Genomic DNA, 12733 nt, shown 5'->3' with positions numbered 1-12733 from the left:
GACGACTAAAGCGAAGTTGAAAAAAACCACAACACTACAATTAGGAAAATACAGTAGTGCATTGTACCTCTCTGACCATCTATCACTGGCACTAAAGTTGGTTTCTACTCCAAATACCCCAGCAATTTCCACCACTTTTTGTTTCAGTATCGGTCCCGAAACGGGAAGATTCGACGAACGAATTTGCTTAACCAACGTACGAGAGAATCTTCGACATCTTTGTACGGCGACTTTCTCTGGCGTTTGAGACAGCCACGACGAAAATCCAAGAAAAAGTTTCTTAATTTCCTCTTTTTTCTTGAGAATTCCCACCAATGTTGTTTTTTGAAGGTTTTCTTTGTTTTGCAAATTCGGCTTGCAAAGTTTTCTTACATTCAAATTCAGAAACAAGTTTGTATTTTTCCTTTAGCGGAAGTGTTAGCTTTCGGACATTCATTTCTAACAGAAACGTGAAACACGTGATACAAATATTGCCTACGTGAGAAAATGCAAAATCGGATTCTGCTGCGACATTGATATAAATTGTATATTTTCTTTTTGTTTATCTGTTGTTATTTTATATATAAAATTTTAAAGGCATTTTTATTTATTAATATATACATAATAAGTCGACTCCCCTCTCGAAAAAAATGAGTTCACACAGCACCGTGCAGTGTAAACTCATTTTTTTCAAGAGGGAAGTCGACTTATCGGATGTCTAAACGAGTGTGGGACGGCAAAAGTACGTCGACTTATCCGGCGGTGTCGAGTAAACTGGAGTTTTTTAACATTAATGCCTACGTAAGTCGGTCGGGACCACAGAAAAACGACTACTTAACCGACGGTGTCGAGTAATACCTATGTCGACTTATGTGGACTCGACCGTAGTTTCAATATTTTACAGTAAAATGCGAATGAAGATACTACCAGTCTACCAGCAGTTGATGAAACAGCTAAAGAATTGATAAATAGTGATAGTTTAAAAGTGAAATTAACAGATGCATTTGAATACTGTAAAAATTTGTTTGCCGAACAAAAATTTAATTGTATTGGAATGTTTTGCTTCAATTTCTGACGAGTGAGGAAATTTACAAAAATACTATGCATATGTTGGCCGAAAAAAGTTTTCATTAGCACAAATAAGCTCTTCATTGCTTACAAGTGTGTGAAGAAGTATTTTTTGAGCAAGTTAAAACTGATATCTCATCTGACGAGTACGAGCCCAAAGAAAAGAAAAAAAAGAGAAGTAGAACATAATGACTTTGATTTTATAATCCAAAAGGAATAACATTGTGAAAAAACATCCTAGATGGAATTTGAAAACATTGCAAAAAATGGATGTAGTCGATTAAAAAAAAAAAGAGTATTTATCCAAATGGGAAGAAGTAATAAGTTTGATAATATGCAATTATTGATTCTTGGACATATGATCGTTTTGTTGAAGCCAGACAGAATTATCAACAAGTAACTACTAGAAACTTGCAGCAGTGGGTTGCAAGCAGTTTGGAAATTTTGAATTTAAAGCTTCTGAACGATGGGTGAAGAAATTTAAAAGCACTAATAACATACGTCAACAAAAAATAACAAAATTTGTTTTGCAAAAGGAAACGGCAACTTTAGAACAAGTTTTGGATTCTGCAGCAACCTTTCGGAAGCAGGCATTACAACAAAAACGTCGTCATTAATACCGACCAGACAGGTATGTTGATATAATAAAACTTAAAATTATGCTAAATTTTAATCGTACGCTTATCCATTTTATATAACTCGTGCTATTATTGTTTTTAGGGTACTGGCACCCTAAAAACGATAATAGCAATCTACTTTTAATAGGACTCTTGCAGAAAAAGATAGCAAAACCGTATTTGTTAAACGACGCGATACGCACTCGGCTTATCCGGAAAACTATTGCCTCGGGTATTCGTACGTCTTCGAGAATCGACCGGTAAATTTGGTCCGAGAGTGCAGAAAACGGTGGAAGAATACGCACAAAAATATAAAAATGTTATATCGTCGTCATCAAAGTCCGGAAAGCTTACGACAGAATTATATATTGAATTTGTTTAAAACCTTATATGGGAAAAGAACAGTTTCTTCTACTTGTCGACTCTTGGGGAGGATAAACAAAATCCTAATTATACGACGAAATCTTCTAGGATGACAATGAATTATCTACTTGTATGATTGAAGTGATTCTTCCAAAGTGTACTCCTCTCGTTCGACCTCGTGAAGTTCTATAGACGAGTAAAAAATCTAATCAAAAATTTTCAAAATTCTGCTTATTTAATCAAACAAAATCAAGAAATAAATTCTCGAAAATACAATCAATGGTCATTGCCAATTTTTGATAAAATGATTAGCAGCGTACCGATATCAAAACTTGCCGAAGACGGAGATATTCATGAATGTGAACGAAGTTTGTTTTCTAACTGATCTTCCGAAAGAACATTTCTCTTGTAAGTGTTCGTCATTTATGTTGTGCTAGATGCCAAAAAATGTATTGTTTCCCACATTTCTACGATAATTATCATTCAGGTTTTTGTATGTAATAAAAAATATATGTAAAAGTAACAAATAACACAATCTAAACTTTTTACTTCCTATAATAACCATTTATAACTATTATAAGTAAAATGACATGTAATATGTATAAAAAAACGTTCATTATATTAAAAATACTTATTTTTTTTCTTTTTTTTAAAATAATAATAATAATAATATAGAGACCGAGATTTGAACCCCGAACGACTTGGCGGTAGCCAAAAACGCTATCGACCGAGCTGCTCGGTGGCTGCCGACCAAGCAAAACTTATTAGTACATAAGCCGAGCTCGAATTTTTAAAGGCTTTTTTCTCAAAATTGGCTGGCCATTGCGCTTTCTTATTTTGAGAGTTGAACATCCTAAAGGAGTACTACGTATATACCAAGTCTCGTCCCAAAGTGAATTTCCCAGGTCGTGCCCTCCCCTTGTGAAGAAAAGTCTTGCTACAGAGAATGCCCCGTTTGATTCAATTGATGTGGGTGGAATCATCTTTAATGCATTTAAGAAAAGATGGATATTATGTGTTTTTTCACCCGTAGCCCGGAAGATTTCTAGTTCGTTTTCGAGATGCATTGCAGTTCTCGAGTATTCTCGATTCGTCTACCTCGGCCGCTTTAATAGCGGCATCGAGTTTACGGCCCAATAATTTGGCAGTTTGTTTGACCTTAATAATTGGGTTTATGAAGAAAAACTTCATACTTGCATACTTCATATTTGTTTGTATCCTTGCCCAATTTGCACAACCTGACATAATGCAGTTATTGAAGCTACTGGGCATGATTAAAAATTCAGACAGCATAGGCAAAATTATTGCAGATATTACAGGTTCTGACAAAGAATTTTCAGTCCTGTCACAAATAGGCTACATATTCCTTATTGACATGCCATAATAAGCAAACATTTTAAAAACTAATAAGCGGGCTTAAAATTAATAAATACAAATGTATTCCGACGGTTTAGGGATTGATTATACTTTCTATTTGCAAAATTTCCTCAACTTTAACACAAAATAAGAAAAAAGTGAATTTTAAAGAAATTTTCAGGATTTCCTGGGTTAAAAACCCTGGAGAAACCCTATTCTACTCCTAGTTCACAAGTCATTTTAATATATCCCACTGAAGGTACCCATGACCTCTCAAGCTCTCATTAAAACAATTAAGATTTAATGAGTACCTGTGAGGGGTCATGGTACCAAGTCAACAGGGATTTTAGTGCATGCATTAAACATAATTATTTATTAACAGAATTTGTATTTGATTACACAAGGTTATCAAATGCAAATTCTGTTTATTTATGATGACTGCTATTGACAGTTACTATATTGAGATTTAAGGTTAGTTTTAAGTATTCAGCAGCCAATAAGTGTCCCAGGCAATAATGTAACCTGTGCTTCACTGAAGCATTATACAACCACTACTACATTGAGATTGTAAGGAAGAATGCAAATATTAAGTAATTAACAATGCCTTACTGTTCTTATTTCTAATTTTATCTTTAACTGTCTACTTGGACATTGCTTACTAGTAGGACGTTACACCGGTGTAACGTCCTACTAATAAGCAATGTCCAAGTAGAACTTAATATTTGCTTTTTTTTAATCTTTAAGTTAGAACACTTAACCATCAACTACAACAATGTTTAAATGGATAAGGTTGTAGTTGATGATTACATTCCCCTAATACATTGCCAGAGTAACAACAAACAAATACACTGAAAACAACACTATACAGGTGCAATGACTAGTCTGTAAGGTATCTAGGGACGATTAATCCTTGCTGCATAAATTGTGTTAGAGCCAGAGATACTTTGCTCCCTTCTGGTAAACACAAAACTGTACACAATATTTTCTCAAAATAGTGTTTCGTGCATTTGATTACGAAGCATTGCGTGACTAGTACTAATTATGAATAAGACATACATATCAATAACATATGTGGTGCAGTCAAAAAGTACCAGGACTAGTGATGCAGTGCCACAATTAGTAACATGCCAAACTTGTGTGAACTAGGATGTGTAATAGACATCTTTATTTAGCTTCCCACCAAATTTTGTGGCATTATCTTATGTAGTTTTTTTTTTCTTGCTATTTAGATTAGATCCATGTTCTTGTTGATTTATGATTTTTATTGTTTTGTAAAATGAGTTCTTTTAAGGAACAAGTGTGTTTTTAAATTTGGCAAGACTGCATCAGAAAAGAAAGTAGTAAATCCGTGTGTCATCTCCTGTAATCACTGTGTTCCTGAGAGACCAAACAACAATAGACTACACTTAACCCAACAGCTAACCATTTTATCCTACCTTTAAAATACATTTATTAACCAATATATACTAATTTGCAAAGAACAAGCAATTTTTTTTTCCACTCAAACTGTAGATGAGCCAATGTTGTGTAAATAACAAGCCGTCGTTATTTTCCCTAACTTTTTTGTCACTCGGTTACTTACAGGTCATAGTAACTTTAAGGCTTACCTGCACAGATTAGATTTTAGGTTGACCTATATAGTGAGTGCAGGTCCAAGGAACAAATGCCATATAACAATTTTCTGTTGACATTAAGGATACAACTGGCCTTGAACACGGCACCAATTTATCCAAACATGAATAATGTTACTTTGGGTAATGCATGCAAGTCAATAGAACTCCAGAAGTTAATTTTCTAGGCAGTCGTGCACCAGATGGCATTTAGTGCTCTGTTCTTGGAAATCCTTGTAAGCGGCAGGGTAGTTAAAGCTACAACCCTACAATAACTTTTTGTTTTTACTTAGACACACAACTTAGAAAAGAGAGTTTTGTTATCTCTCTAGTTAGGTAGTTCTTTGTTTTTAGTCTTGTGGCTGCTACAAAGCTAATGTTCTGTCTGTCTGCACTTTTAGATCTCTCTATAGGTTAGGTATCAGGCAAATTGGTAAGACTCCTCCACAGAGAGACTAAACTCATCAAGCATGAGGAACCCCATCTTTAGCTATGGAGGAGAGGGAAAGGGACCAAACACTTCATGTATGGCTTTCTGTCACCTATCAAAGAACCCAATGGAAGTGTATGATACCCAAGTGTACAAAGCCATATAGGAGAAGCCTCATGCATATTTTACATATAAAATTCTTCAGATTTTTTTTTTTGTTTAATTAAAATTAAATTCTAAGGACAAATTCAACTACGTTTGTTGGTTTCTTTTAATCTGTCCACGAAGGACAGAATTTAATAGTTCAGGACATCATACATAGTAATATATCTAACATTTCTTCATGTGCCTTTAAACACAACTCAATATTGCTTATCTTTTGTATTAGTGGCCTGCCCACCAGGACTGTACTGGGAGATTAAGGTATCCTCCTGTATTCCATGTCCCGAGGGATTTTTTCAGGACGAATACGGACGGACTGCGTGCAAAGCTTGTACCGCAGACGCCGAAAGTCTGGAATTATGCGAGAACCTGGCCACATAATTTTTAATTATTGTTTATAAATGTATACTGTTTTGTATATGTATGTATGATATAAAATAATTTACACAGAAATGTTGACTCGCTTACTATCTAATCTAGAATATGTTTTTACATTTGAGATGAATTCTTTGACCATATAAAATTTTAGAAATTTCAGTATCTTAATGTTGCGAAATTAACTGTTTTATGTGGGAAAGCAGTGTTTACGAATAGAATATGGTCACGAAAAACGAACGACAATGTTTGAGCAGATTTTCATATTCAAAAGTTAACAAGATTTCAAACCTAACTGGCAAACTGTTTTGAAGATGATATCATGCATACATGCATTCTCTTCACATCTTCAAAGAGCAGTACAATGTATTCTTGGATATGTTATCGATTGCACGATATATGAATATTGCCCGTAAAATATTGAAATGCTTAAGGCATTCGTTGTCGTGCAATCAATAACATACCTAAGTATATGCTGCACTGCTCTTTGCATGGCGTACTTTATGAGGTCATCTTTAAAACAAATGGCAAACTATGTTGTTTTGAATATTTTAAAATGAATTTTCACGTGTAAGATTTCAAAGTTAATAACTGTATTTAAAATCGCTTGTTTTTCTGCCGGACCCCGAACCGATCTGCGATAATTTCTATTGATGGTTACTATGTCGAGATTTAAGGTTAGTTTTAAATATTCGGCAGCCAAAACTCCAGGTTATATAATAAATGTCCCAGGCAATAATGTAACCTGTGCTTCACTGTGGCATGTCTCCTGTTTTTATTGTTCATCATAAATGGAAAGCGAAAATTGTATTTTCCACAAATTTACATATATTCTCATTTGTCCAAGCAGCATTAATTAATGGTATTTTTTTCATATTTTTATATAGGTATCCAATTCAATAATATAAAAATATTTCTAAAGTTCGGAGAGCTCCGACGTTTATTTTTTCCTCCAGCTATTTCTGCTCAGATAACGAGTGCAGTACTTTCTGCTCTTACTTTATCTACACCTAAGAATACACACACAGTTTAGCTGCACTTAGTTTTGTAGACAATAAAAAATTTAACAGGTTACAGGTGCAATTTTATGTGAAAGCAGCAAAAGAAAATAAAGGTCTCGGCAAGTAACAAAATGGCCGATTCCACTTTGGCAAAGTCGACCGACATAAATTATTAATTACGGAAAATTGAAACACGTATAACAAAAACGAAACGGCAGAGTGAAAAGCAAACGACGAGAAAGTACAAAGTACTATTTGTCCGAACATATATGCACGATCTCGTTATCTCTTGCCGAAACCCTTACTTAGAAGATTTGCGAGAAGATGCTTTTAGAAAGGAACACAAACGAGTTAACCTTGGCTAAAAGTTATATCAATCAAAGCATAATAAGAATGAGGGATGCAAGAATGTTTGACATACCCAAAACTAGTGGAACATCTGCATGGCATCAGATTTAGTTACAAAACACATTTTGTATTTGTTATCTTAAAGCCTGCCAAGTAATAAACTTATACCAGTCTTTGAAAGAAGCCATACATTAAATTATATCCTTTATTAATTCTGGAGGATTCTTTTTGAAAAACCTGTTTTGCAGTACCAGTCCCTCTTTACAAATTATTTTTTTATCAGTTGTCACTTTTTTGTTACATTCACTATAATCTTTGTTTTAAATGATAACTGATAAAAAAATAATTAGTAAAGAGGAACCAGAAGAGGAAAAAAGGTGTCCGAAACAAATTTTCCAGAATGAGACAAGAATATACAGTAAAACTTCTCTAACTCAAAGAGAACGAAGCACTTGGTAGGTCTCAATGGAACAGTTTAGGGATTTAATGCCTCCAAGTTGAAAGTAACACAAATTGGTGTTGGGGGACTGTGAAAAGCTTCAACTTCCCAGACTCAAATTTTAATAATTAGGATCACTTTGCATAGAATAAATATCAGATTTCCATGAAATTTTCAGACAGTTGGTGTTGGAGAATAGATACAAGTAATTTTTCAGTCCAAAGCAAGAGGTCCTCTCCCTTTATCTCAACAAGATATACCTGCAAAACCATTCAATTCCATAAGTCACATTGAACATTTTGCTGGAAGTCATTATGCAGGCTGTTTAAAACAAAAAAAGAACTATCAAAAGATTCTTTATATAATGTAAGAAATAAAAATGCAAATTTATTCAGAATTGCATTTTTTACCCTATTGTTCCTAACTCAAATATTTTTCCTGTCCCTCGAAGCTTCGAGTTACAGAAGTTTTACTATAATTTAGCCCGTAGCTTCGTTCAAAGAAACCATAGTGTAAGTTTATTAACAAATACAGAAAAAAAGAGCGAGTGAGGAATACAGAACAAAAACACTTGTCACAGTACTCAATGCTTGAATATGTTAATTGGCAAATGAATATTTAAGTGGAGAAGTTAAAATGTAACTTACTTTCTCTACAGTGACATAGCAATACAGCAAAGAAACATTGCTAATTTTTTCTTTTCAATCAAAACGACCTAGGTAAACTAAAATGTAAACAGATAGCTACTGTGGCAAGGTTTGAAGCACGTGCTATCTGTTTACGTTGATTGAAAAATATGATAAAATGAACCTTCCTAAAGCTCTCGGCTGGACACGTAGCTAATCTTACAGTCACTTTTACCTGTCTCTCTCAAATCCACGATCACAGTGCTTCTTTTAGAGGTCCAAACAACTAGGAATCGGTGGGGAACGTGCGAGGTTGATGACCGATCACCGTATTATCCATTGCATTTTTTACTTCCGGACCCTAAACATTTTTTTCTTTTAAATCTTGCATTTAGATGATAAGTTGGAATAAAAATAATTTTTGTTTGAAATTTAAAACCTTTTATTTAAAGAAAATACAACATTCTTGTAACAGTATCTCACAATAGGAATAAAATTAAAATATTTTTGGAATGATAATTTTTTATCATCACAATTGTAAATCATTTCAACATTTTGCCAGAATTTAATATATTTACAATTTTAGGACTTTAAAATATATATATTTAATTTATAAAAGCTATCGTCGGCATTTAAATTTAAATCTACCTGTACCAAAAGGTTATATTTGTCCTCCGCCTTTATTCGTCGCCGTTCTTCCCGTACTTTTCGTTCTTGGGCGTGTGAATTCTTCGCAACTTCCATAGTTTTTTGATGCTGGAAGGAGTTTTGAAGTTAAATCTGCGATGAGTGCTCGGTGTGGCCGTCGGATTGTTTTCCTTGTTCGACGAGATCTTCTTTCTCGGCGTCGCTGCCTTGGAGAAGGATCCTTCGTTCTTCCTTCCCGGTGTGGGAGGGCCGGGTTTATGATAGGAGGAAGGTTGAATGGTGTATTTTGCCTGCTGAAATAATTTATTTTTAATTTTGGTTTAACAACATTAGCTCAGAAGAACAAATTTTACATGTCCTTTATGGAAATAATTTGATGAAAACCATTCTAAAATACTTTAAGTTTATAGAAACTGCTTAGAACTGTTTACTTGCATATTTTTGTTTAAATTAAGCCTTAGAAATGATTAAACTGAAAATTTAATTAAAAAAAGTTAAGAAGTGTACAATAGCCCAATGCTACTAAATAGATTATTTCTTTATATGCGAGGCATTGGAGTGTAAAACCCAACACAAAAGATTGAGGCCGAATCCAATCCCGATCCTCAATTTATCACAGATTATTCGGTTGACGCATCGGTCTCCATTTACCATCCTCGACAGCTAACCCCACCAGTTAGCTGGTTAGATCAAATCAAAACCAGCAAAATTGCAGCCAGATGTATAGTTTTTAATGCATCTGTATCTTGCCTCAACAAAATTTGGTTACTTTTGGATCTTGATATCTGATAAAAAAATTCAAGCTGCTGTAGGAAAATGGATTAAGGAATGCAAAAGTATTTGAACATTTAGAAAAATGCATCACAATATATGATATGTTGAAGAATGAATATGTATGTATTAAAATACTATTTTACTTTTTTAAAACTGGTCAAATTATTCTACTTCTTCCCAAACTAATTTTATAACAACTGATAAATAAGATCTCAAACTCCCAAGCTGTGGAAGTAAACTACTGAATGCAAGATTAATCTCACCCTATGCAACAGGTCAATATTATGCAACTAATAAATAAAAATTTCACTCACTTTCCTAGATTTGGGATCTCTTTCTTCTACGACTTTACGTTTGACGGACGACGATTTACTTCCGACTTGCCTGCCTTTGATGGGTATTTTGCTGTTCGAGTCTACCGCTTTTAAAACTTTGTCCTCGACTGCAGTTCCTTTTCTTAGAGCTTCGTCCGTATATTCGGCAATGGAATGCATTTGAGTTTCCACGGGATAGGAACTTTGAAGATGGGGGAGGCAGAGCGTGTTACGTCTTTGAAGCTCGCTGATTCTTACTAGCTGCTGATCTTTGATATTACACCGCCCGGCTTTCAAATCGCTGAGGTGGCTCTGGTTCATGAATTCGCCTTCTTCGTCTTCGCACATAAACTGAGATCCTGTACCTGCTACAGAACATATATTTAAGTATGACAAGATAAAAATTTTAATATATTTTATTGTAACTAAATTATAATATGCAATGTCGAGAAGTACAATTGCATCAAAACTATATTAATATTCTACACGAGATGATCGGACGGTCGAGTGGCTAAGGTAGCATCCTACGACTCTGGGAAACCTGTGATTAAATCTGTATGGGTCAAAAACCCCCAGGAATTTTTCCAGATAGTCCATCCGGATATTGGGAGCCATCTCTCGTTACCCGGCCCCATTGAAGGCCTAGTCGAATCAGTAATGGATTTGCTGTCCCAGAAAGTCCCAGCAATGGAACCAACCACAAAAATCAAACATATCACTTCATAACTTCATTCAATGTTCATTCCTTTTTATCATTGATGTAATATCATTATCTCAAAAGATATATTTATCATTAACGTGTATAACGGTCTTCTTGCTCCACAATATAAATTTCTTTGTCTATTATAAATTAATAAACATCATTACCTGGAACTTGTCGATGTGGAGTAGATGCAAGATTTGAGCGATTATTTTCGGTACAGGAACTCGAAGACAGACTGTGATCGGCTCCGAATGTCGTCTCCAATTTTGTTGCTCTAAAATTAAAATGAATAATGTAGAAAAATTTAAGTTTTATTTAAAGTGGTTAAATGCTTTCAAAATCAAACAATATACATTTATAATGCACAGGCTTAATATACTGTATTTAGGTAACTGGACAATAATCATAACGTTAAGATTAACGACTTTACAATTATAAATTTATGTGATTCAGTTCATCCATTCTTTTTTTACTGTTTATGCTCGAAGATAAACATTAAGTTGTATCTATGTTATGCCAATTAATCTGTTGAAAATCCCTTGTGTATCAGAAGGCAGTCTTAACGTGCAACAAGGAAGACATTCAAGCAGCCTCTACTTCTTTACAAGTAATTTTAAGTACTATTCGTTGCTGTGAATCTTAACAGCATAGATTTTAGGCACATTCAAGTTTTCATAGAGGAAGTGAATAGATAAAGGACTTGATATTGGATTATGCAGATAAGTTAAGGTGACACCATGTACACATCTAAAATGTCTACTTTAGCTCTGCTCAATTGGTATATCTAATTCAAGAACGACAAGATTCGGTTTGAATTTGCCACGCCAACTGGCACAAACAGACAGGTGCATCCCAGCCTATTCGACCTTGCCGGTCGGCATAGTGTGGACACACCTTTAGATGCATTTTGTGTATAAAATAGTTTATGATTCTCCTGTTCTGTAACTAATATAGAATAACAACTTATCAAGTGATTTTCTAATCAAATTGCAGATTAATCAAAATTATAAGACAAATTTTGCAAATACATTCATGGATAAAATATCCAGCTTCCAAAATTACCTACTATTTTGAAAATGGTTAGTTCTGGTGGTCTGCAGTACAACTTTAGTTCACAAAATGGATACTTCGTTTTGGTTGCATGGCATAAATGTCACACAATGCCAGTTCCAATATGTTTTTAATATAGTGTATGTTCTTTCCGTCGTTTAGCCTCTATCCAGAAACCCGGACTGCTTTGCATCTCGAGCTTGTTGGATATTTGGTCCGGTATCATATTATATATCCATTAGCTGTATCAGATGTTATCTTATATCATAAACAAACACAAGTAAAATTCTAATATTTCGTTTGGTATAATTTGAGTCAATATTCATTGCCTTTAAAATACTGTAAATCATCTTAATATGATAACAACAATGTATAGATATAGATGATACAAATTATTGTATTTTCAAAATAAAATTACAAACCTATTGTATTTTTAATCTAAGCAAACCCAACAATCCCATGACAATAAGAGTTCAGACAGTCAAACTTTTTTTGTCATCTTTGTTACTTTCGTAAACATTTAGATAAGGTTACAAAAGTCCTAACTTTGGATAATTGTCATTTATACAATAAATTTTAAAAAAATAACTTAATTTAGTTTATACCAAGTTAAATTGTTCTTCAAAATCATGTAAATCACTATGATTTGAGAGAAATCTTAGTAATAAAACCAATACTTACTCATTGAGATGCGGCATGGTTCTTAAACCTGTATCTTTTTCGTCGTAACCTGAAATTGTTCATAAATAGTTGTTAAAAAGCTTGTATAAAATTAAATATTGGTTTAATTTTAAACATCCTTCATAACAATTTTTTTTACACAAAGTTGTCTTTGTAAAGTTGTTTTCTTTGAACAAACAACCTTACTGC

The 12733-nt window shown here is 33.9% G+C and overlaps 2 protein-coding genes across 5 annotated transcripts in view; one reads left to right on the top strand and one right to left on the bottom strand.

Moving 5' to 3' along the window:
* LOC136982256 (fibrillin-2-like) overlaps window positions 1-6038 on the top strand; it is a 66288-nt gene extending 60250 nt beyond the window's left edge. For both annotated transcript variants that reach the window (XM_067278724.1, XM_067278723.1), the window contains exon 26: window positions 5812-6038. In XM_067278724.1, the coding sequence (XP_067134825.1) occupies window positions 5812-5973 (162 nt within the window). In that variant the 3' untranslated portion in view covers window positions 5974-6038. The remainder of the gene's footprint in view (window positions 1-5811) is intronic.
* Window positions 6039-9011: 2973 nt separating this feature from the next.
* LOC136982249 (putative leucine-rich repeat-containing protein DDB_G0290503) overlaps window positions 9012-12733 on the bottom strand; it is a 50251-nt gene continuing 46529 nt past the window's right edge. The window contains exons 15-18 of one of the 3 annotated variants that reach the window (XM_067278709.1): window positions 12545-12593; window positions 10978-11087; window positions 10111-10478; window positions 9012-9315 (exon numbers count right to left, since the gene is read on the bottom strand). In XM_067278709.1, coding sequence (XP_067134810.1) covers window positions 9055-9315; window positions 10111-10478; window positions 10978-11087; window positions 12545-12593 — 788 coding nt within the window. In that variant the 3' untranslated portion in view covers window positions 9012-9054. The remainder of the gene's footprint in view (window positions 9316-10110; window positions 10479-10977; window positions 11088-12544; window positions 12594-12733) is intronic. The other 2 variants (XM_067278710.1, XM_067278711.1) reach the window with 2 other exon arrangements.

Source organism: Centruroides vittatus, unplaced genomic scaffold, assembly GCF_030686945.1.
Source record: "Centruroides vittatus isolate TY-2023 unplaced genomic scaffold, ASM3068694v2 contig_817, whole genome shotgun sequence".
Classification (NCBI taxonomy): domain Eukaryota; kingdom Metazoa; phylum Arthropoda; class Arachnida; order Scorpiones; family Buthidae; genus Centruroides; species Centruroides vittatus.
This window is presented reverse-complemented; position numbering and strand designations above follow the sequence as displayed.